Source organism: Myotis myotis, unplaced genomic scaffold (assembly GCF_014108235.1).
Source record: "Myotis myotis isolate mMyoMyo1 unplaced genomic scaffold, mMyoMyo1.p scaffold_m19_p_19, whole genome shotgun sequence".
Lineage (NCBI taxonomy): Eukaryota > Metazoa > Chordata > Mammalia > Chiroptera > Vespertilionidae > Myotis > Myotis myotis.
Genome location: NW_023416323.1, coordinates 1,422,499 through 1,446,867, shown reverse-complemented (window position 1 = coordinate 1,446,867; position 24,369 = coordinate 1,422,499). Strand labels below are relative to the sequence as shown.

The 24,369-nt window shown below is 51.2% G+C and overlaps 1 protein-coding gene across 2 annotated transcripts; it reads right to left on the bottom strand.

Annotated features, from left to right (window-relative positions):
- Positions 1-15,255: 15,255 nt before the first annotated feature.
- Positions 15,256-19,903, bottom strand: LYPD3 (LY6/PLAUR domain containing 3). 2 transcript variants are annotated; one of them, XM_036345898.1, is made up of 5 exons: positions 19,743-19,903; positions 18,815-18,946; positions 17,962-18,132; positions 17,264-17,425; positions 15,256-16,256 (listed from the first exon to the last, which is right to left on the bottom strand). In XM_036345898.1, the coding sequence occupies exons 1-5, from the start codon at positions 19,825-19,827 to the stop codon at positions 15,766-15,768; spliced, it is 1,041 nt and encodes a 346-aa protein (XP_036201791.1). In that variant the 5' UTR covers positions 19,828-19,903; the 3' UTR covers positions 15,256-15,765. The 2 variants fall into 2 exon arrangements, with proteins under 2 accessions (XP_036201791.1, XP_036201792.1); XM_036345899.1 differs by lacking the exon at positions 18,815-18,946 and having other exon boundaries at positions 19,743-19,899.
- Between the last annotated feature and the right edge of the window lie 4,466 nt (positions 19,904-24,369).

The following is a 24,369-nucleotide window of genomic DNA, read 5'->3' as shown; positions in this document are numbered from 1 at the left end:
CAGGGGTGCCAGACCAAGGCGGGACATCAGTCGCTGTCATCAGGGCAAGCCTCTGGTGATTACTGAAAATTCTTTGCTCCTGGGTGCCGCAGTCCCACCTGGTGTTCTTACTTGCTGCTGGTGCCCGGTGCTGGCCCCGATCTTTCACCACCATCAGTGAGTGCGAGCAGCAGCTGCCAGCCCCTATCGCCCCCCAGGGTTTCTCTACCTCCCCCTGCTCCTGAGGGGTGATCGGGGGCAGCAACAGCCACTGCTCGCACCCACTGCTGGCACCAGCCCCAATCACTCTGTGCCATCAACAGGACGGTGGGAGTGGGGCTGCCAGCAGACAGGGGACCCAGGGCCACAGCAGAAGTGGCCAGGTGGGGTCACGGAGGATGCGCCTAGTCCCGCCCCTGTGCCCACCTCAGCCTCGTGGCCCACAGCTCCTTTCAAGGTGCACAAATTCGTGCACTGGGCCCCTAGTAATAATATACAGTAAAGACTTCCAACTTCATTCCCCCTTCTATCTCCAAGCTTATCTATTCCTCATTCCTCCGCAGACCTTGCCCTAGCAATCACCTTTCATTTCATTCATTCCTTCTCCCAGGCTTCCCAGGACTCTGGGCTCTCCGAGTACAATGTTGGACAGACTCAGATCCAGCCCCAGAACACTCCCTAATACACAACAGGTTCTCAAGAAAAGCTTTTAGAATGAGTAAAAATGGGCTTAAGTCCATACTGGCAGAATAAACAGTTGACACTTCCAGTTAATCTTTGAAATTTTCTGGTTGACAAGCTCCAAACTGAGTGACAGGGCAACATGCCAAGGCCAAGGTTCTTTCCCAGATGAACCCCAACTACTTCCCCAGCCTCATCTCCCCACTCCCTCCCACCCAAAGCTACGCCGCTTCCCTGAACAAGGCCGGTTCTCTCAGGCCTTTGCCACTTGTCCTTTAAGGCTCTGCCCCAAGGTCACCTCCTCCAAGAAGGCACCCTGGAATCCAGACAGAGTCCCTTTGTCAGTGTCTCCGCTGCAGGGTTCAGTTGAATATTGCACCCACCAATTCAAGAAGTACTGTACTCTGCAAAGCCAAGAAGTACTGTACTCTGCAGGGCCCATGGTAACTCAGCTGACAATGCTCCTCAAGGCCACCAGGGGGCGCTTTCAAAACACCGCCAGATTTGGTGGCGTAAAACCCTGACACTGGCTGCCAGGTGCTCTAAGGATTAACAGTTAAGATGCCTTTTGGGTTCAGATTCTGGGTCCTCCATTCCGAACTCGGAGCTAGTGACATCACCTCTCCAAACCTCTATTTCTACAGATATGGTCGTCAGGTGGATCAGGTAGACTGTGTCCTATAAAGTGCTTGGAACAGTGTGGCTTTTAGGACGTTCTCAGATTATATTGGGGGCAGCAGCATGCAGGGCCTCAGCAGGAAGCAGACAGAAAATTCAAGCTGAGTGACAGGGGAGAGTTTAATAAAGAGACTCTTGACAGGGTGGAGGCAGGGAGGTGGTGCAGCCCCCAGGGCTGGAAAGATGGGAGCTTCTGCTATCCTCAGGCCTGCATGGCAGCCGTTACCCAGGTGTGCGGAGAGGACCTCCTGATTGGAAGTGTGGTCTTGGATGGAAGGACAACCCTACTTCAGAGAGGGAGCTAAGGAATAAAGACCCCTCCCTCACCCTGACTGGTTTGGCTCCGTGGATAGAGCGTCGGCCTGTGGACTGAAGGGTCCCAGGTTCGATTCTGGTCAAGGGCATGTACCTTGGTTTCAGGCACATCCCCAGTCAGGGGTGTGCAGGAGGCAGCTGATCAATGGCTCTCTCTCTCATCGATGTTTCTAATTCTTTATCCCTCTCCCTTCCTCTCTGTAAAAAATCAATAAAATAAAATAAAAAATTTTAAAGACCCCTCCCTCCAATCTCTCACCAATGTCCCCATTGACCAAACCAAACAGGAAGCTAGAGGCCAAAAAAGACCAGTGTAATTCATACAGAACGGGCCAAGGTCTGAGCACATTCCCAAGAGTATGACAGGGAAAGGCAGAGAGTGGGTCTGAAAAAGCAAACAAAAAAGATGCAGCATACTCTTACTATTATTGATCTTATTATTAAGAAGGTAATAAGAATCCTAATCATAGTATTGATTTTTTTTTAATTCCTCATCATGGTGTAAAAGGTCCTTGAAGGTCTGGTCCCCCTCTTCCTACCCTGTTACTCCTACCTCCCCTATTGCTCTCTGAAACGCAGAGGTTGCCCGGGAGGGGGTGGGAGAGAACCTTCAGGTCTACACATCTGTCATAACTCCTTTAACAGTGCACTTAGCCTTTGTGCATCCCAGTGTATGTAAACTTTACCTGAAAACTGAACAAATGAGAATGAGCTGTAAGTAATATTGAACTTCAGTTTTTTGTTTGTGGGGTGTGTTTTTTTTTAATTCTCACCCTAGGATGTGTTTATTGATTTTAGAGAGAGAGGAAGGGGGAGAGAGAGAGAGAGAGAGAGAGAGAGAGAGAGAGAGAGAGACATCAATGTGAGATAGAAACAGTGATCAGTTAACGTCACACATGGGATCGTGTTGAGAGGGAAATGTACTGGTGACGGCAACTCGCTTTGAAATGACGGGCAGACCGAGGGAGAGAAAGGTGGGTGAGTATGTGATGAAGCAATTAGAGTCAACTGGTAATTGTCGAATCCAGGGGATGGGTACACACCTGTGTTCACTGTAAAATTATTTCAACTTTCCTGCATGTTTGCAGTTTTTCATGAAACATGTTTGGGAAAACATAAAACATTGGCGAGGGTGTTGAGTCAGCACAGATATTTGGGTTTGCTTGGTTAGAGGGGCCGAGAAAACAGAATTTCTCTGGGACTTTCCACAGAAACCACAGCCACTTCCCTGCTGCTCTCGAGGAGGAATGCTGCCAGCGGCCCAGGCCCCGCTCCTGCGGAAGTCAGCCTTTCAGTAGAAAACGCAGGGAAGAGGGAGGCAGAGACCGCGGCCTCTGGTGGAAAACCCTGCGGGGAAGACATCTGCTTCGCATCTGAGCTCATTTATTATTCGGTCAACAGACATTTATTGAAACCCTCCTCGGTGTCTGGCCCTGACGTGAGCAGCGCTAAAAACAGCCCTGGCATTGCCCTCAGGGGACTGAAATCCAGGGGCAGAGAGAGACTTGTTCTTCAGATGGAGATGATGTAAAGGGAGCAGGACAATTCCAGGGGGAGCCCTAGGGCGGTGGGGGCCCCAAAGGAGGCACCTGATCCCGACTGGAGAGGGCTTCCTGAGCTGAGTCTTGAAGGAGTAGGTGTCAGCCAGGCAGAGCGAGGGCAGGACGAAGGACTGGGAAAGGCTGGGCAGTGAGCTGCAGAGTGCGGTGCTTACAGAAATGTCAGTCCGGGTCGGGAGAGGCTGAAGATAAGCCGGGAGCAGTGTGCACGGCGCTGAAGGGCAGGTCTGGCCTCAGAAGCCGCGGGAGCCATGGGCCTTGTCCTGACAGCGCTGGGAAGCGGGAAAGGGTTGCAGCTGGTGGGAGGCCTTGACCAGATCCACACACAGGCCAACTGCAGAGCAAGCGGAGGAGGTGGGGGAGGCCCCAGTTACGCCGCCCTGACAAACAACTCCAGACCGCAGGGGCTCAAAACAAACAAGGTTTATTCCTCACGCGTTGACATTTGTCTCGGGCTCCCAGGGCCCTCTTCCCCATCGTCCTCACTCCCCCACCCTGGCCCTGCCGTTGGGAAGGTGGGTGGTCCCGTCCCCAGGACAGAGAACATCCGCTCCGATGCTTCCACCTGGAAGCACCCTTGTCGCTCCTGCTCTTATTTCTGTGGCCGCACGTCTTGCAGGTGCGGGAAAGGCGAGCCTCCCCGGTGCCCAGGATAGAGGGGGCCTGGCTATGGGCCACCAGGGGCAATGCCACCATGAGACATGAGCGCCAATGCAGCGAAAACAGGACATAGGCCAGACGGGAGGGAGCCTGGGCTCAGAGAGGGGACATAGAAGAAAATGAATCGATTTGAGAAACATTTGGGAATCACACAGAGTTCTGTATCTGCCGGTGATCTGTCCTAACTCCTTATTCTAAAAAAAAAAGAGGAAAATAAAGAAAAGGAAAAAAATAAAAATAAAAAAATACAAGGTAACATTTACATGCCCAGAGCGTTTCTAAACCAGTGCCGTCCAATAGAGACATGACGTGAGCCACCTATGTTGTTTTTAACTTTTTAGGAGCCACATTAGAAAAAGCACAAAGAAACAGGTGAGGTTATCATATTTTAACCCAACATAGCCAAAATATTAGCCTTTCAGAATGTGATCTATACAAAAAATGATCAGTGAAGTATTTTACGTTTTTTTATTTCTCCTACTTAGTCCTCAAAATGCTTATTTTACCTTTGCAGCATGTCTCTATTCAGACCAGCCACATGTCTCTCTTTCTTTTTTTAAAAAACTACAATACATTTTATTTACAAAATGTATATACCGAATACCACTCATGTTTTGTCACCATGGAAAGACCTCCACAGCCAGTCAGAGAGGCCAGAGAACGATGGGGCCCGCGGAGAGGCAGGGCGCCATCCTGCACAGGGCGGACACGGACGTATCGGCTACGGGTGTCCTCACAGCGGCCCTGTAAACTAGGCACTAGGCACCAGTATTGCTTCTCCTTTAGAGAAGAGGAGACTGAGGCACCGGAAGATGAGGGGCTTGCCCCAACTCACAAAGTGGCGGAGGAGCAGAGCTTTGGCCCCAGACAGCGAGCTCCTTGGGCACCGACTGAGATGGGCGGCTGCACAGGCCACATGTAAGGTGGGTGAGCGAGCGCCCACGGGGCCACTCCACCCTCAGGGGAGGGCTCAGCACAGACAGAATGATTATTATTTTTTTTAAATGTGTTTTTATTAATTTGAGAGAGAGAGAGAGAAAGGTAGAGGGGGGAAGAGAGAAAGAGAGAGAGAGAGAGAGAGAGAGACATCGATGGGAGCCTGCACACCAGGAATCAAACCGGTGACCTTTTGGTGCACAGGACGACGCACAGCCAGCTGAGCCACACCAGGTGGGCGAGATTGATGGTGATTTTTGAGGACCCTGAAGGGGAAACCCACTGTTGGACCCAAGCAAGAGGGCATGGTGGGATGAAGGGATACGGGAAAGGATTGAATTACCTTCCCCTTATTTGCCGTAGGTTGCCAAGGAGTTAGAAAAATCCCCTTGGGAATCTGGCTGCAGACTGGTGGCTGCAAATTCGCAAATGCCAATTCTTTACGTTGGATGTGAGACAGGCCAGGAAGCCAGGACAAGTGGGACTGGGAAACTGAGACAGATGCTGAACAAACCCAGAGCAATTTACAGCAGCTACAGAAGGTCACCTCCCGACAGACAACATCTAGGCCTCAGTTGTATTTCAGCTCCAGACCCAGAAAAGCAGCGAAACCAGGTGGGCCACACCAGGACCACCCCGCCCTGACACTGACCAGTCAGTCCGTGGAGACCAGGCCCCTGGAGGAGCAGACCTGGAAAAATGATGAATATTCTGCTGAAACCCTCCCCTAAGACGCCCGCCTGAGCGAAAGAGATAAAAGCTTCAAGGCAAAAGACCCATGCCCTAACCGGTTTGGCTCAGTGGATAGAGCGTTGGCCTGTGGACTAAAGGGTCCTGGGTTCGATTCTGGTCAAGGGCATGTACCTCGGTTGCAGGATCAATCCCCAGTAGGGGGTGTGCAGGAGGCAGCTGATCAATGTTTCTCTCTCACCGATGTTTCTAACTCTCTATCCCTCTCCCTTCCTCTCTGTAAAAATGAATAAAATATATTTAAATTAAAAAAAGAAACAGACAAAGGATCCAGGGCACACTCTCCTTCTGGGGAGCAGTCCCTGCCATTCCTTTTCCCCCTCCCCCCACTCCATCCCCCACAGGCATGCATCTCCTAAACTCTCAAGGACCCCACAAGGCTTTTAACCAGGGGAGCAATGGGCAGCGGCGGCTCATCCCAGGCCAACCCCTGAACCTGTTCCCAAGGCCCCTTTTCCCAGAGAGCGAGGGCAGCCGGCCTCGGCGATCCTGTTGCTTCTTCGTTGCTAAGCCTTTCCCTGTTTTACGGTTCCCTCACAGCCACCTGGACTCACGTTTTGAAATGTTTCCTGCGTGAAGTCAAAAACCCACATGCTACCGCGGGCCCTGGGCAGACCCGCCAAGAGCCAAGCTCTTTTTCCGGTAACAGATGACTCACGACCTGGGAGTGGGCTCCTTGTGAAGTCACAGGAGGAGTGGGCCTCTCGTCAATGCCTGTCTGGTGTGCCTGCCCCGGAATAAAATTCTAGTCTCTCATTTAATCACCCTCCCTTTCCAAACGGGGAAACTGAGGCTCAAGGCACAGGCTTGTCCAAGATCACACAGGAAGGATGGAAAAGTCCCCTCCCACCCCATCCCTTTCCAGAGGCAAGAGCATTTATTGCCTTGTGGGTATTTCCTGAAACACAGTGGGGCCTTGACTTAAGAGTTTAATTCGGTCCAAGACCGAGCTCGTTAAGGAGCTCGTTAACTCAAATTACTCTATCAACTCAATGCAAAACAATCAGCCGAGAGACAGCTGGTATCTCAAAAAACTCGTTAGTCGGGACACTCGTAAGTCAAGGCCCCACTGTATCTATAAACATTCACACAGAGATCATTTTTTAACACAATGGTGGCACACTGTTCTGCATCTTGCTTTTTTTTTTTCATGAACAAGATCAAAATCCTTCCAGATGAGTATATATAGATGTGCCTTGTGGGTTGTTGTTGTTTTTTTTTCATGTGTTGCATTTTTTAAATTTTTCAATTATAGTAGGCATTCAATATTATATTCATTTCAGATATAAGTGATCCTGATAAGTCTAGTACCCATCTGACACCATACATAGTAATTACGATATTATTGACTATATATTCCCGATGCTGTATTTTACATCCCTGTGACCATTTTGTAACTGCCAGCTTGTACTTCTTAATGCCTTCGCTTTTTTCACTTAGCCCCCCAAAACCCTCTCCCCCCTAGCAACCATCAGACTGTTCTCAGTATTTATAAGTCTGTTCCTGTTTTGTTTGTTTGTCTTTGTTGGTTCTTTAGATCCCACATATAAGTAAAATCATATGGTATTTGTCTTTCTCTGACTTATTTCACTTAGCATAATACTCTTTTGTTTTGTTCAGTGTCCATAAAACACCAAACTGTCTAAATGTACTACAATTAACTTAACCAGTCCCCTCTTAATAAACCTCTAGGATATTCCTAGTTTCTTGCCATTACCAATACTACTGGAATTCAGAGCCTTTGAGCAGACCTTGTGTCAGCCATATGAACCCATTTCTCCACAATGAATTCCTCGGAGGAAAACTGCCAAGTCAAACATTATGCATGTTTGTCACTGTGAAAAGCATTTCCAAATTGCACTCAAATTCCCCCTCTGCCGCTGGCTGGCCGCCCATTTCTCAAAAAGGGGCTTTCTGCTCTCTCTGAACGGCTTGAATGTTTGTCTCACAACAAGAAGGTCTCCATGTGTTTCTTATGCAATTAAAATGAAATGAGCCCTTCCTTAAAAACACAAGCCCGGAAGAAGAGAAACCAGCAAGGCCAGTCCAGGCAGACGCTCCACCTGTCTCCTGCCTGCTGCCTTGTCCCCAGCCAGCCCTGCCTGATGTTGAAATCTGTTTCTCAAGCGTAAACATGGACCTCAACGATCAAACTTTGGAAAAAACATGGGCAGCAGATGAGGTCATTTTTCTCCCCCTGTTGCTTTTCATCTGCCTAGATTCCCCTGCCCCTTGTGTCCTTCCTCCATCTCCTCCTTCCTCTTCTCTTCCTCTGACTCCTGATTTAGTGAGTGCTGTGCTGAAAACATTTTATTTATTTATAAATATATTTTTATTGATTTCAGATAGGAAGGGAGAGGGAGAGGGAGATAGAAACACCAATGATTAGAGAGAATCATTGATCGGCTGCCTCCTGCGCGCCTCACACTGGGGATCGAGCCTGCCACTGGGCCCATGCCCTTGACCAGAGTCGAACCCGGGACCCTTTAGTCCACAGGCTAACCCTCTGTCCACTGAGCCAAACCATCTAGGGCTGAAAACATTTTAAAGCTCTGTCCAGTTCAACAAAAGAACACTTAAGTTATGCAGAATCTTGCATTTTTTAACAAGAAAGAGAAAAGGAAAGGAAAGCGCAGCTAGGAGTAGCCATTGGAAGAGCAAAACAAAGATCTATTTTAAACACGTTAAGCTCTTCCTTTGTTGTCCTTTCCTTTCCCTTCCTGAACAGAAGCAAGTTGGAGAGGGAGATGCAGGGCTCAGAATAGGGTGGGATGAGCAGGTGTCCACCCCAGGGGCTGTGGGGTGTGGGCAGTGGCAGCTGTAAAAGACTGGCTACTTTCATGGGAATTGAGCACAGAAGTAAGTATATCAAGGACATTGAGAGCCCAAGTTCTCACTCATGGAGAAATGAACTACAATTATGCAAAGGGAGAAAACTACTAGTAAAATGAACCCTATATGAGGGGTTGGAATTGGAGATAGAGTAGCCGCCTGATTTTCAAGATATAGAGATAGATGTAGAATAAATATAGATGTACGTGTGTGTGTGTGTAAATATATCTATATTTCCTACTTCTGTCCACTGAGAAAGCCTGGGTGAAACAAGAACCCAATAGCAACAACCACGGCTATTGGTCCCAAATCGTTGTTTCTACATGTCACCCTCCAGCCAGAGCCGGCTTGAGCATCGACCCTCTGACTGAGGGTCTTGAGTTCTGTTCCAGTCAAGGGCACGTACCTCAGTTGCCTCCCAGCCCAGGTCGGGGAGGGTGCAGGAGGCAGCAGATCTATGTCTCTCTCACATCGATGTTTCTCTCTGTGTGTCTCTCCCCGTCCCTTCCACTTTCAAAATTCAGTGGGGGGAAAAATATCCTCGGGTGAGGATTAACAAAAATAAGTAAGTAAATGTCATCTTCCAGTGAAATGTACCAGGGCTTCCTGAAGTAAAGGCTAATTCTAGGACGGGCACCGTGAAAGGACAAGGTAAGCCTGGCAGGCTTGTTGTGCCAGGAAGCAAAACAAGCAAAAAAATGCTTGAAGAATGATGGGGACAGGTTGAAAGGACTCAGCGACCAGCTCACAGGAGCTCCCATAGGTCAAACTGGGGACAATTGGAACATGAGAACAAACCATGACTATAAGAGATTATAATCCACCAGTGCTATGAGTCTATAAATTAATAAATCAAAAGTGTGATGAAGAGCGCCCTCACACCTTTCTTCCCTCTCAGGCATGCATCTCCTAAACTCTAAGGGTCGCCACAAGATTTGCAACAAGGGGAGCAACGGGCGGCAGGCAGCAGCTCGTCCCAGGTTTACCCCCTGAACCTGTCTCCAAGGCCTGGGACTTACTTCCCTCTGGGCCCACACAGCCCCATGTGGCTCACTTTCCTGTCATGTTTCCAGGCTCCCTTGTTCTTCCACCCTAAGCCCTTCCTTGTCTCACTGCCCCCAGCTTTAATAAACATCCTCTCAAAATAAAAGAGAAAATGTGGTGAGGAACGGGATAGTCACACAGCCCCTGAATGTCTCCCCAGAAAACACCTTCATTACAAAGTGGGGAAGGGAGACGTCCAGGGGAGAAGCCTGGAAGACACCACCTCTCCCAAGCGATCAAAGCGACTGTCCTGAAAGCGACCCTCCTGAGGGGGTGTCAGAAGAGCCTAACATCTCCTGGGACACTCCCGCCCGGGATGCATAACCCGAATCTGATCGGGAGAGGATACAGACCAAGGCAACCAATGGACATCCCACCCCAAAACTGGCCTGTGATGTTCACGAGAGTCATGACGGCCAAGGGGAGAGGGGAGAGGGGAGAATTCTTCCAGACCAAAGGAAGCTAAAGAGACAGGACAGCTCAGTGCAACGACAGAGTCCAGCTTGAACCCTTTACTGTTGTTGAAAAGAAAAAGGCCCAAAGTGCAGGTTAGTCTCTCCCAGGAAGAGAATTTTAAACCAACCCATCTGGAATTTCCTGATCCACACGAGTGAGGTAATCTGTCCATAAAACCTTCCATTTTGTACAGCTCCTAGGAGCTGCCTTCTGTTTGCTAAGTGGGACGCTGCCCGATTGGTGAATCATTCAATAAAGTCAATTAGTATTTAAATTTATTCGGCTGTCGCTGTGGAAAGCCGAGTTGCCCAGGTGGGGCTGCTGTCAGCATGGAGTTACCTCAAAAAACTAAAAATGGAACTGCCTTATGACCCAGCAATGCCACTTCTGGGAATTTAGAACCTAGAACCTAGAACCTAAACCTAGAACACTAACTCGAAAGAGGACATGCACCCCTCTGTCCATGGCAGCGTTGTTTACAATAGCCAAGATTTGGAAGCAGCCCATGTGCCCATCAGTAGATGAGCTGAGAAAACAGCTACGGTACATTTACACAATGGAATACTACACAGCTGTAAAAAAACAAAAAAAAGGAATTCTTACCCTTTGCAACAGCATGGATGGACCTGGAGAACATTATGTGACATAAGCCAGTCAAAGAACAGCAAGGACCAAATGATTTCACTCATATGTGGAAATGAGCTAACAAGCCAAATAGAGACACTCATAAATACAGAGCAGGCAGGCAGCTCTGGTTGGGGGTGGGGTGTTGCAGTGTAGGGGAGGGATGGGGATTGAGCAAAAAAGAAAGAACTCATGGGCATGGACAACAGTGTGGTGATTGTGGGGAGGTGGGGGCTGGAGGAGGAAGAGGGTATGGAGGGATAAATGGTGATGGGGAGAAAAGTAAAATTTAATTTAAAAGTAAAAACAAAAATTAAAAAACCCATACTGCATGACTAAAAACTAAAACAAAAACCTGCATGACATCATTCTAACAGGTAAATGTACTCGGCTGAATGTGTGTTAATACTGTGAAGGCCATTTATTGGGACGACTGGTGACACTTGAATGGAGTATGAGGATTAGAGAGTAGAAACTTATCAATGCTAATCTTTTTTATGTTTGAAGTTATCCTTTGGTTCCATGAAGGTCCTTGTTTGTAGGAAGCACACACTAAACATTGTGGGGCATAATATTGGCAACTTACTCTCATATGATTTAGGAAAATTAGTTTCTTTGTACTGTACGCACAACTTTTCTGTAATTTTGAGATATTTCCAATTAAAGATTAAAGCAGTGCTTTTTTTGTTTTTGTTAATCCTCCCCTGAAGATATTTTTTTCCATTGATTTTTAGAGAGAGTGGAAGGGAGGGAGGGGGGAGAGAGAGAGAGAGAGAGAAAGAAAGATTGATGTGAGAGGCACATCGACTGGGCCCAACTGGGTTGGGGATCCAACCTGCAACCCAGGTATGTGCCCTTGACCAAGAATCGAACCCAAGACCCCTCTGTGTGAGGACCGATGCTCTAACCACTGCACTCACCAGCCAGGGCTAAAGCAGTGCTTTAAAAACTTGTTTGAGCACATAGGAAGTAAGAAGCTTTTTTTTTTTTACTTTTTTAAAAATGTTTTTATTGATTTTAGAGAGAGAAGAAGGGAGAGGGATAAAGAGAGACATCGATGAGAGAGAAACGTCATCAACTAGCTGCCTCCTGCACGCCCCCTATGGGGGATCGAGCCGGAAACCCAGGCATGTGCCCTGACCAGAATCAACCAGTGACATCTTGGTTCCTGGGTCAACGCTCAACCACTGAGCAACACTGGCCGGGCAAGAAATTTTTTTTATATCAAGACCAGTACAAAACATGTTTGTGAACCTGGAACAAGCGCAGCACAAAACAACATCTCCTTGCTTAAAAAGATAATATCAAATGTGGTTTTTAAGAACTGGAATATAACACAGAAAAATCAATCCCAAGAGAAACGGTGATGAGATAAGCCCCAACACCACTGGTAGAGACTCACTGAATTGGTGTCATGACCTACCCGCTCTGCCCAGCTTCTTACAAGAATAATAAGAGCAAACACATACTGTAGAGGTTGTATCACACCCGGGCTCTGTCCTAAGTGCCGTGCAGATATTGCTTAATCCTCACAACTACTTCAGAGGGAAGGTAATGTTAATGTCCATCTTAAAGTTGCAGAAACAGAGGCCACGAAATATTAAGTAACACGTCCAAGGTCACACAGCTAGGAAAAGGTGGGGCTGGCTTGGAACTTTAGCCCGACTTCACAACACCCTGCAAAAGGGATATTATCCCTCGCTTGGCTGATTGGGAAACGCAGGCTCAGAGAAGCGAAATGGCCAGCCCACGGTCATGCTGATATTGAAAAGCAGAGACTAGTCCCCGAGAACAGTCCTGCACAGTCAGGGAGAAATGTTGTCATGCTTAGAGGTTCCCAAATCAGGAACCTCTATTTGTTCATTGAACCCAATTATGAGAAGACAGCACTCCAGTTTGGCCAAACATGCCAGCTGGCCATCTAACGCTTCGCTGTCCAACATGGCAGCCACAAGCTCATTTAAATGTAAGCTAATTCAAATAAGATTAAAACACTGCAGTCGCACACCCATCACTTGTGCTCAGTGCTCACGGCTCCCACAAAGCACAGCACAGACTGGAAGCTCTGCTGGGCAGGGAGGAGCCTGGAGATTGTGGGCCAGGGCTGAACAATCGCTCCTTCTAAAGGGGGACTGCGTTCTTCCGGATACCCTTTCATTCATGCCAAACGCAGGAGCACAGTCCATCAGATAGCCTGTCAACAACCACACGTAACTGTGCTTTTACTGAAGTGGCACTGTCATATTTCCGTGTAAATTAATTCAGGAAAGAAAAGCCCATTAATTAGCCCATAATCCCCAGCTTGGGTTTTAATCCATGGTCGTGACACCTGATGGTACCTATAAACTCTCACCTGGTAGATTTCTTCCCCTGAATGGATTGACCTGGTCGAAGCCAGCCAAGGAGAGACGCTGATTCCAGCACAATTCTGACTCAGCCCATTGGAAAGTTTATTATGACATTCATCGAAGCAATTAGGATTACAGTACACTAACAACTGAATTTATGCTCCTGATAGACAGGTCAGAGGCAGGGTGGAGACTAGGAAAGAATAACAGGAAGATGAAAGGGTTTTAAAAAAATATATTAAAGATAAGAGTGAGGGGAGGAAAAGACAGCTGACTAAATTTTTCCCCAGTCTGTTGCTGACACACTCTCTGACCAGGCCTCAAGCTCACCACCAACACCCGGTGGATTAAAATCACAGGTCTTGCCCTAGCTGGGTTTCCCAGTGGTTAGAGTGCTGGCCCTTGGACTGAGGGTCTCAGGTTCAATTTCGGTCAAGGGCACATACTTTGGATCCTGTGATCTTTCCCTGGCCCTGGTCCAGGCACGTGCAGGAGGCAACCAGTTAATGTGTCTCTCTCACATTGATGTTTTTCTCTCTGTGTTTCTCCCCTCCTTTCCACTCTCTCTAAAAATCAGTGGGGGGAGGGGGTGGGGAGGTAAATAAATAAAAAGATAAAATCATGGGTCTTTTCTCTGTTACACCCTAGAGTCCAGAGCTGAAATAATGGAAATTTCCATATCTGTACTGTCCATACAGTAGCCACATGTGGCTACTTGAGCACTTGAAATGTGACTGAGGAACTGAATCTTAAATTTTATTTAATTTTAATGAATTTAAACAACATGTGGCTGGTGGCTACCATATTGAACAGTGCAGCACTAACTGGTGAGCCATAGATTAGGGCAGGGCCTTCCCATCTGTGTCCCACAACACCTCACATGCAAACTAGTTGTGTTGGGGGCACCCTCTAGGGCAGTGTTTCTCAACCTTCCTAATGCCACGACCCTTTAATACAGTTCCTCATGTTGTGGTGACCCCCAATTTCATTGTTACAAATTGAACATAATTAAAGCACAGTGATTCATCACAAAAACAATATGTAATTATATATGTGTTTTCCGACGGTCTTAGGTGACCCCTGTGAAAGGGTCGTTCGACCCCCAAAGGGGTCGCGACCCACAGGTTGAGAACCGCTGCTCTAGGGTGACTCCCTGGGTCCCAACCCAGCTTTGGAAAAGCTTGAGAAAGTGACTTAATCTTGTTTGTGCCTCAGTGTTTGCATCTGTAAAATGGAGCATAAGTGGACCTCACAAAATGTTAAAAGTTTGGGGACTTCAATGGAGGGCAAAGGGAGGTGCACTGCATGATCTTTCCAACTGGTCTGTTGGTGTGAAATTTTTTATAATCAAAGTTGGAGCCGAAACCGGTTTGGCTCAGTGGATACAGCGTCGGCCTGCAGACTGAAGGACCCCGGGTTCGATCCCGGTCAAGGGCATGTACCTGGGTTGCAGGCACATCCCCAGTGGGAAATGTGCAGGAGGCAGCTGATTGATGTTTCTCTCTCATCGATGTTTCTAACTCTCTATCTCTCTCCCTTCCTCTCTGTGGAAAATCAATAAAATATATTTTTTAAAAAAGTTGGAAAACAAAATGCTAATACTATATTACAGGAAGGCTCTGAATAGTCAGTGATGCGTGGAAAGTGCTTGCCACACTACCTGGCACCAGCAAACAATGGGTGCTTTTAAAAATGCCTGGCAAGAACATATATGCATAGCCCATGGACACAGACGGCAATGGGGCTAGGGCCAGAGGGAGGGGAGGGCGGTCTGAGTGGAGGGAGCAAAGGGTGGGGATGGGGAGTGGGGGACATCTGTAATAATGTCAACAATATTAATTAATTAGTTAATTAATTAATTATCTGGCACCTGGCAGGGAAGCTCTTAAAGCACTGTCCCAATGCACCAAGGTTGCAGGTTCCATCCCCATTCAGAGCACAGATAAGAATCAACCAATGAATGCAAAATAAATGGAACAACAAATCTCTCTCTCCCCCCCCCCTTCCTCTCTCTCTAAAATCAATAAATAAAAGTGGCTCCGTGTGGCTCCGTGGCTGAGCCTCAATCTATGAACTAGGAGGTCGTGGTTTGATTCCCGGTCAGGGCAGAGGCCCAGATTTCAGGCCTGACCCCAGAAAGGGGCATGTGGGAGGCAGCTGATCAATGATTCTCATCATTGATGTTTCTCTCCCTCCCTCCCTCTCCCTTCCTCTCTGAAGTCAAATAAAAAATATATTTTAAAAAATAATGAAAAAGAAAGTTGTTCAAACCCAGACTCCCCCTGGGCTATCTCAGCTCCTCTGTTAAAGGAAGGTCTTGGCATTTCTTCCCTAGCTCAGCTTCAAGAGGTCATTGGAAGAAACGAGGTAGAAATGACTCCTTCAAAACACTGTACAAAGTAATCCAACTTTTATTGAGGCCTTTACGTTCCAGAAACTGACCACAGAGGCATAAGGCTCGGTCCCTGCCCTTGAGGAGCTCACAGTCTAGTCGGGAAGACAGCCGCTGAGACGGTTCCCACGGAGATGCCGGGCAGGGCAGGCCGCCCGCAGAGGAGGGACCCACTGCCCCCCTCTGCCCCCCACCTTCCAGGTTGGCTCTGGGAAAGCTCATCGTGGTCTCTCCCGCAGTCCCGGGGACAATTTCACCATGAGCACAGGGGAGAGACTAGGATTCGGGGGATACATTTGCTGCCTCAAAAAGCTACAACACCCAGAGGATATGTACAAAGGTCCCTTTATTTCCCGGAGCCGCAAGCCAGCGCAGCGGAAGCTGGGTACTGAGTGAGGTAAATGGACGAACAGGGGCTGGGCCAGCCCAGTCCAGTGGCGGAGAGGGGAGGGGAGGGTACCCAGGGCTAGGGCAGGAGGGCAGGGAGGAGGCTCCCAGGCGGAGGAGGAGCTCATAGTAGGGCGCCAGCAGCCACAGCCAGCAGAAGAGCCGCCAGCCCGGCCGCGGGCGCTGCAGAGCCTTGGTTATGGGCCCACGTTTTCGTGGGGTATTGCTCCTTATTGCTGCGGTCCTGGTGGCCGGCGGCGCCTCCGGCCACGCTGGACTCCTCTTTGTGCGCCGTCTTGGGTTCTACCGCCTTCGGAGGGGTCTGGCTGGCGGAGGCGGGGCTGGATTTGGTGGTGGAGACGGGCTTGGTCGGCGCTCGGGCGGAGGTAGTGACCACCGGGGTGCTGGTGGCCGGAGTGGTGGACCGAGGGACCGGCAGCAGGACCAGGGGCGGGATTCGCGGGGAGAAGAAGGTCTTGTTGCGGAGGTCTGCGTTGCAGCGGGGCCCCTTGCAGCAGGAGCCGCTGAGCGTGAAGCCGGGGCCTGTCACCGCGTCCCGGGTGCAGAACTCGTCCTGGACGCAGCCCCGGACAGGCAAGGACACGGTCACGTTGGCTGAGGAGGGAGACACACACAGGCCGGGCGTTGAAGACAGGGCTGGGTAGGCCCCACCAGAGTAAAACTTGGAGGCAAAAACCTCCAAAAACAGCCCTCGCCGGTTTGGCTCAGTGGATAGAGCAGTCGGCTTGGGGACAAAAGGGTCCCAGGTTCAATTCCGGTCAAGGGCACCTGCCGGGGTTGCAGGCTCCATCTCCAGTAGGGGGCGTGCAGGAGGCAGCTGATCAATGATTCTTGATGTTTCTATTTCTCCCTCCCTCTCCCTTCCTTTCTGAAATCAACCAAAATATATATTTTTTTTAAAACTCCAAAACAGGGGACAGAGGGGCTCTGGTTCCATTGATCCAAAAGTCTCAATTCAGGCCTCACTTGGAGAAACACTGTCCCAGTCCTTGGCATAGGGTGGGTCACATTTCCTGTAGTAGTTTGAGAGGCTGAACCACAAAGAGAAGAGCAAAAGTCCCCCACTTCCCCCTCCCCCCCCCCCCCCCCCCCATAACACTGCCAATATTTAGTCCTAGAGTTAGAATTACTCTCTCATAATACACCTGGCAGAGGGGTGGGCGGTGGGAGGGATTGAAGAACTTCATCTCCCATGATTCCCCGAGGCAGAGGCCAAGAGGCTGACCCACACCTCTCCTATGTGGTTTAGGGGGGCACCCTAACCCCTTGAGTTGTACGGAGTCAGAACCAGATTCCCCTGCAATGCCCGGGTAGACGCTTGAAGGTGTAAATATACTTCCCACGGCACGTCCCTGCGTTCTGCACTCAGCAGGCCTCTATGGAAATGCATCTCCCGAAAAAACTAGGACAGAAAGCATCCTATCCCCATGCCCTGGGACTGCGTTTCTCAAGAAGCTCTGAAAACAAGATGAGAACTTAGGCCGACAGAGCCCAGAGTGCGTCGGAGGTGGGGGGGGACCCTTTGCATAATGGGCTGCCGTGGCCCGGGAGGCCTCGGAAAGGCTGCCAGTGCCGCCGCCCCTGCGCCGCGGCTCGCTCACCTGCCATCAGGGTGACGTTGCCGTCGAAACAGCCCTGGTAGACGCGGTCGCTGGCGTTGTAGCAGCTCACGACGGGCGGCGCGGTGCCCTGGCACTCCTGGTGGCTCAGCCCCACGCAGCTGTAGCACTCGGCGCCGTTGGGCTGGTACGCACTCTCATTACCTACGAGGGAGAGGGAGCGGGGTGTGAGGAAGGGGTCAAGAAGGTTCGGGCCCTGGCGGGTTGCTCAGTGGATAGAGCATTGGCCTGCGGACGGAAGGGTCCCGGGTTCGATTCCAGTCCAGGGCTCATGCCTGGGTGTCAGGCTCGATCCCCAGGCGTGCACGAGGCAGCCAATCAATGATTCTCAGCATTGATGTGTCTATCTCTCTCTCCCTCTCTTTCCTTCCTCTCTGAAATCAATAAAAATATTTTTTTTATTTAAAAAAACATGGCTCGGAAAGCACACTTCGGCCTGGGGTGGCTCCAGCCCACGACTCCCCACCTCGTCTGACCCTAGTTCAGCCTCCAGCTCCGTCCCACCCCGTGAACCCGCCCCTGGCGTCCACCCCACAGGTGCCTGCAGCGGTGGGGCCCGCGGCTTGCCCCGTGGCCCCGCCCCAGCCTCCTCTGCGCTCTCGGGCGTCGAGCTGGCGAGCACCCCTAGCGGCTCCGGCCCCACACGCTCCGCCCTGGGTCTGGGGCCCGCTCCCACCGACCTGCGGGGGTGAGCGCTCGCGTGGAGAGGTTGAGCTTGGCGTTGCAGCGGTCCTGGGCGCACTGCTGCAGCTGGATGAAGGCCAGGAGCCCGAAAAGGTCCAGTCCGCGGTCATTCTTGCCCGGGAGTCCGGACCCGCAGCCGCGCACTGCCACCGAGAACTGCCCGTGGACTACGGGAGGGAAGGGGAGGAGGATCAGAGGAGGCGAGGCCCTCAGGAAGAGCCGATCGAGGAGACAATGACAAACGGAGGGGCGGAACTTCAAAAAGCTGAACCCGAGGGGCTGCCAGGCCGACAGATTGAACAGAATGGGGGGCAGGAGTGGTAGCTATTAGAAGGGACCCTGAGAAGGAACTGGGAGGCTGACAGAAAGGCACAGGATCAGAGAGGGGCGGGGCCTCCTGGGAGCTGCGGCCTCGGACACGGGTGGGATGTGGGTCTGAGCGTCCAGGCCTCCGCCTGGGGAATCTAGAAGACTCTACAGAATCTCCATCGCCAGGGCCCCATTGGATAGGGGAGGCTGGGCTGGGGAGGAGAACATTCTGGCAGGGACAGCAGAAGGTAGGGAGATCGTGGTGGCGCAGAAATGGACAGGGTGTGCTCCAGAAGGGGACGGGGTCCCAGATCCTGGTTCTTGCTGGTTCACCCACCCACTTCTCAACTCTCAGCCCGCCGCCCTCTAAGCCCTAATGGCCCGATGTTGTGGCAGGGCCCGGGCCAGGCAGAAAGGGAGGGACAGGGCTGCTGGGGGGGGTGTGGCCAAGTTCAGGGGGAGGGGCTGGACTATAAGGGGGCGGGGCCTGGCTGGAGGAGCTCGGAGGAGGAGGTACGTGGGCCAGGGGGCCCCACTCACTGGTCTCCACCGCCCCCACGGCCTCCGTGCAGACTTCCACGCCCGGCGCGCACTTCACGGTCTTGGTCTTCTGCGGAGAGCACCCGTCATCGGCTTTCTGCACGCAGCTGTAGCACTCCAGGGCCTGAGCTCCTGGGGGCGAGGTGGAGTGGACCGCTGCTTAAGCCGCCTCCCGCCCTCCTCCCCCCAACGGAGGGCGCCCCTTCCCACGCCCTCGCTCCCCAGGACGAGACAATCCTCTTGCACATCCTTTTCCAGGGCAGGAGTAAGGAAAAGCTTCCCACCAATATGGGGTCAGGGGAGACACTGTGTCCCTTTCCTTCAAGCCCCCTAGGCCCACAGTGGGAGCCCTAGGCCCAAGGTGCCCCATCCCTGACCGGAAGCCCTGGGAGAACTCTGCCATGAAGGGGGAGCACCTTCCCACACCTCTGTTCTCGGGATGGGAGGATTTTTCCCACAGATGAGTAGCTCAGTGAGGGATCCCTTCCCACAAGACCCCTCTGCTCAGGTTGGAAGAGTTTTTCCCACAGGTCCCTCCCCCAGGGCAGGAATCGTTCCCACAGTCCCCTCTGCCCAGAATGGGGGACCCTTCCCACAGCCCCTTCTGACCAGGGCAGACGATCATTCCCATACATAGCCCTTCTCCTCCAGATGCCAGGTCCTTCCCACAGCCCCCTCTGTAGGGAGTGAGGGGACCCTCTTTCCTGGGGCCCCACGCTGCCCCCTCCACTCCTCTCCCCAGAAGACCCACCTTCTTTTTGTTTATTTATCTTTTTTTAGGGGTGGGGGAGAGAGAGAAACACCGATTTGTTGCTCCACTTATTTGTGCATTCATCGGTTGATCCTTACATGTACCCTGGCCAGAGATGGAACCCACAACCTTAGCTATGGGGACGACGCTCTAACCAACTTAGCTACCCAGACGTACCTTGGAGCAGCATGGGCAGCACCAGCAGCAGCCAACCTGTAGTCCAGACCACTGCCTGGGCACCTGCTTTCCTGGCGGGGTCCATGATGCGATCCTGCTCCCTCAGAGTTCCCCCTCGGTGTGCCGCCTCGCAGCCCGGGTCCTCTTACCTGAGCTCAGGATGAGTAACTTCCCCCCAGGCAACCTCGGCCTTGCCCAACCAGGCCAAATCAGCGTCCGCTGTGGGGCGGGAGGCCCGCCCCTGGGTGCGCCACCCTCAGCTGCCAAGGAGGGAAATGGCGGGAGTCCAGGTTCCCTGACGATTCCCCAAAGAAAGTCTGTGTATTTGGGGGGAAGAGGGGAGAGTGCTGAGGTTCACAGAGGGGTCTACTCTATGCTTGGCACTCACTACATATTTAATGAGTACCTACAGTGTGCCAGCTGTGGTCTGGAGATTAAGACAGAACCAGTGCCTGTCCTCACAGAGCTCATGGTCTGATGGGGGAGACAGATATTCACCAAATAATCACCAAATTCACTGGAGGACATTGAAGGAGGAAGTGGAAGGGAGCTGCAAGGAGGTGTGGGCCCTAGAAGGGGGCCAGTCAGTGAAGCTTCCCTGAAGATGTAAGAGTTGTGTGGTCTCAAGGACATGAGGATTTGGCCCATAAAGGAGGTCGGGGTGGGGGCAGAGAGCATTACAAAACAGAAGGCGCAGCAGGTGCAAAGACCCAGAGGTGGGAAGTAGCAAGACCCATTCAAACTCAGTGGAGAGCAGTGCACCGGGAGTTCAGAGGGCGAGGGAGAAGGGTGGAAAGTGGGACAGAAGTACCAGACAGGGGCCAGACCACTTAGGGCATCACAGGCCCAGAGAAGGGATTTGAATTAAATCTGAAAAAAGTGAAGAACCTTTGAGAGGGTCTCAATCAGCTGGGGACACAATCAAATTTACTTTCTAATATGATCAATCTGGAAAATAATGCAAATATCCATCAGGAACGGAAGGGGAAAAGCAAGAGTAGTTCACTAATCCTGTGCAATATTGCACAGCAGTGCAAAAGCCCACCAACGGCCTCAGCGACATGGACAAATCTCAGAAACTCGATGTTGAGCTTGAGAAGCCTTAAGCAAATAAAACATACATTGTAACTCCACGTAGATGAAGTCCTAGAACAGACAAAACTAATCAGTAGTGAGAGAAGTCTCAGCAGGGGCGACCTTTGGCTAGGCATTGTCCCAAAGAAGCCGTGGTGAGAAGCCCCACACTCTTCCTCTGGGGGTTAGTCACACGTGTGTACAAATATGTAAAGGATCACCGAGTTATATGCTTACACACGTCACTGAGTGCACATCATTATTAAAGAAAGAAAGGAAAAATGCCTCTGTGGCTTCTGTGTGAGAAAGGAAAAGACTCCAGAAGGGGAGACAGAGAAGACCAGGAGTCCGGTGGGGGACCTGGGCAGTTTTCCAGGTAAGAGAGAGAAAGGCAGTCCCCGACGGCTGGCCAGGACTTGGCCTGGCACTCACAGTGCGGTCATGGTGTTGTGCGACACACCAACACACCACTACCATCAGACAGGGCCACACTGACCGGAATGGAGCGAGACACAATCAGGACCACTGCATCCGTCACCACGTCTGAACACAGAAACGAACAAGAACACTGTGCAAACCACAAAATGACTAAGCATTCCCATATCCTGGCTAATATATGTGACTGCTTATATATTATATTATATTATATTATATTATATTATATTATATTATATTATATTATATTTATTGTATTGTATTGTATTATATTATATTAATTATATTTATTATATTATATTTATTATACTATACTATAAAGTTACAGCTTTACTCTTGCTTTGTTTCTCTTGGCTCATAGATAAGATCTATCGATGGCAGTAAAAATAGCAGCTGTGCCGGTAGAGATATTATTTGTCCCCCAGACCCCATTGCTCCCCCCCCCCCCCCAATTCCCAACAATGACTAGCACCTCAGTCACATGGGTGGGGTCACTTGGCATCATGATGAGGGAGAAAGTGAATGACTGCTGGTGAGGTCATTCAGCATTGCCCCCGCCTCCCTGCCTCCCAGCCTGGAATCCCAGCCCCACTTTTGCTGTGTGACCCTGTGCTAAGTGTCTTCACCTCTCTTAGCCGCTGAGGTGTCTGTCCTATAATAAAGGGAGGAGTGTGTCCATGGCGGAGTGAGGCAGTGGGCAAAGTATCAAGTCTGGGATCTTAATCCTGCCTCTGCCATCTCCCTGCTGTGTGACCTCAAACAGCCATGTCTCCTCTGAACTTGGGCTGCCTCCTTTGCCAAATGGGTCTGAAAACCCCTCTCTGGAGGGGTGGAGAGAGGCTGGCTGGTAATGCTATTATTATCGTGTGCTCAGACGCAGGAGGCCCTGCAGGCCCCAGCCGCGTGGGAGAGTTTCAGGGAGGAACCCTAACTGGCTGGACCAGAAGAACTAGCGTCTTGGGAGGGAATGGGACCCAGGGTGGGGAGCCTCCTCTTGCTCAGGCCTGCCCAGATTCTGGGCGCTGACCCCCACCTGGCCCCAGACCAGAGAGCAGAGGGAGGTTTGAACGTGGGGCCTCTGTTTAACCTGCTCAGTGACTCTTCCCGGCTCTTCTCCTCAGAGTCACTGGAAAAAGATTTAGAATCTGGTCCCCGGATGGATGCACAGAGGGGTCAGGGTGGAGGCAGGCCCCAGCACTGGAGTTCACGCCGGGGCCTCAGACAAGCCTGGGGCCATATCCACTATGGGTTTCCTGTCCCCTGGGACAGGGCAGGCTCAGCCCAGTGACGTTCTCGGCCTGTCTCAGGCCCAATCCCTTTGGGATGTACCGTCTGGGATGTGTTAGAGAAGGGGTGGGGTCAGGGCTCAGTGCAAAATGAAACTTTGGGGACCCAGTTCAAAAGGCAGAAAAGAGTGCCCTTAAAAGTACTAAAAATAGCCCTAACCGGTTTGGCTCAGTGGATAGAGTGTCGGCCTGTGGACTGAAGGGTTCCCGTCAAGGGCATGTACCTTGGTTGCAGGCACATCCCCAGGAGGGGGTGTGCAGGAGGCAGCTGATTGATGTTTCTCTCTCATCAATGTTTCTAACTCTCTATCCCTCTCCTCTCCTCTCTGTGAAAAATCAATAAAATATATATATTTTTAAAAATAGAAATGCTTCCTTCTACCACCTCTCTGGGCCCCTCGTGGTGTTCAATGTCATGTTCCCTTGGGCACAGGGATACTTGTGGAGTGAGCACAGCCCCTCACAGATGTCTAGAGACCCTGCCCCACAACTAGAGCAACCTTGGCTGTGGGTCCTCCTTCCACCAGCTGCCCATTGCCACGTCCCACCCTGAGATGCCTGACCCTGAGCTTCCCACGTGCACCCAGGCCCTGCCGGAGCTGGAGGGTGGCAGGGGTCACAGGGAGGGGCAGGGCAGGGAAGGCAGACTGAACCCGTTCGGGGGAGGTGGGAGATGGAGCCGAGGCTCCAATCCCCCAACTCAGGCTTCACATCGCTCCAGACTTCACTTACAAAACACACATTCAAATACAAAATTAAGACTTTCCAGGCAGCAACCACCGAGCATTCATCCTGAGAGGGCTCTTCTGACACGGGGGCCTGTCAACCACACTGGTCACAGGCCACCAAGCCGGCCCAGTACGTGCCATATGCAGAGGGGCTGGGGGATGAACTGACCCAAGAACACAGACATCTCCCACCTGGAGGTAGGGCTTAAGGGCCACCTGGGGTCACTGAGGGCCTGGGGACTAGGGCGCCAGCATTCCTGGAACTCAGAAGTACCAATTCTGGATCCTCAAGGAATCCTGGGACAGGACAGACAGGACACCCAGGTCCCAGAAGGACAGAATGCCAGAGTTTGGGGGGGAGAGAGGGGGAGGAGACTGTCTCCACACAGTGACAGCCTAGAGTGGTCACTGTGGGGGGGGGGGGGGCCTGGGGGACTGTGGGAGCCCAGAATAGCCCCTTGACACAGCCCAGGGAGCAGGGAGAGCTTCTTGGAGGGGACACCTAGGGTCAAACCTAAAGCATGTCTGCCTTGTTCACCATTGTCCCCAGTCTCGGCATCTTTTTCCCATAAATTTATTCAGCCATTAGACATTCCCTCAACACCTAGTTTGTGCCAGGGGTGGGCAAACTTTTTGACTCGGGTTCTTAAACTGGACCGGAGGGCCGGAACAAAAGCATGGATGGAGTGTTTGTGTGAACTAATATAAATTCAAAGTAAACATCATTACATAAAAGGGTACGGTCTTTTTTTCTTAGTTGTATTCATTTCAAACGGCTGTATCCGGCCCGCAGGCCGTAATTTGCCCACGGCTGTCTAGGCCCTTTGCTGTGCATCTGAGACTCAGCAGTGACCGAGACAGCCCCGTCCTCGCCTTCCGGGGCTCCCATCCAGCTCGGAGACACTCCTCGGCAGTGATGACCCAGAGCAATCAGGCTGTGATGAGTGATCAGAGCTGGGATGGGAAGCCCAGAGGAAGCATCTGACTCAGCCTCGAGAATCAGGGAGGGCTCCCTGGAGAAGGAAACATCTGAGCTAAAACTGAAATGATGAGTACAAATTGGGTGGAGTGGGGAAAGCTGTCGAAGCAAAAGCAACAGTATAT

Coding starts and splice junctions, on each gene's coding strand:
- LYPD3 (XM_036345898.1), bottom strand. CDS start 19,827: ATGGACCCCGCCAGGAAAGCAGGTGCCCAGGCAGTGGTCTGGACTACA. Junction 18,133..18,814: donor CGTGGGGGCGGTGGAGACCA/GTGAGTGGGGCC, acceptor TCCCTCCCGTAG/TCCACGGGCAGTTCTCGGTG. Junction 16,257..17,263: donor CAACGTCACCCTGATGGCAG/GTGAGCGAGCCG, acceptor CTCCCTCCTCAG/CCAACGTGACCGTGTCCTTG.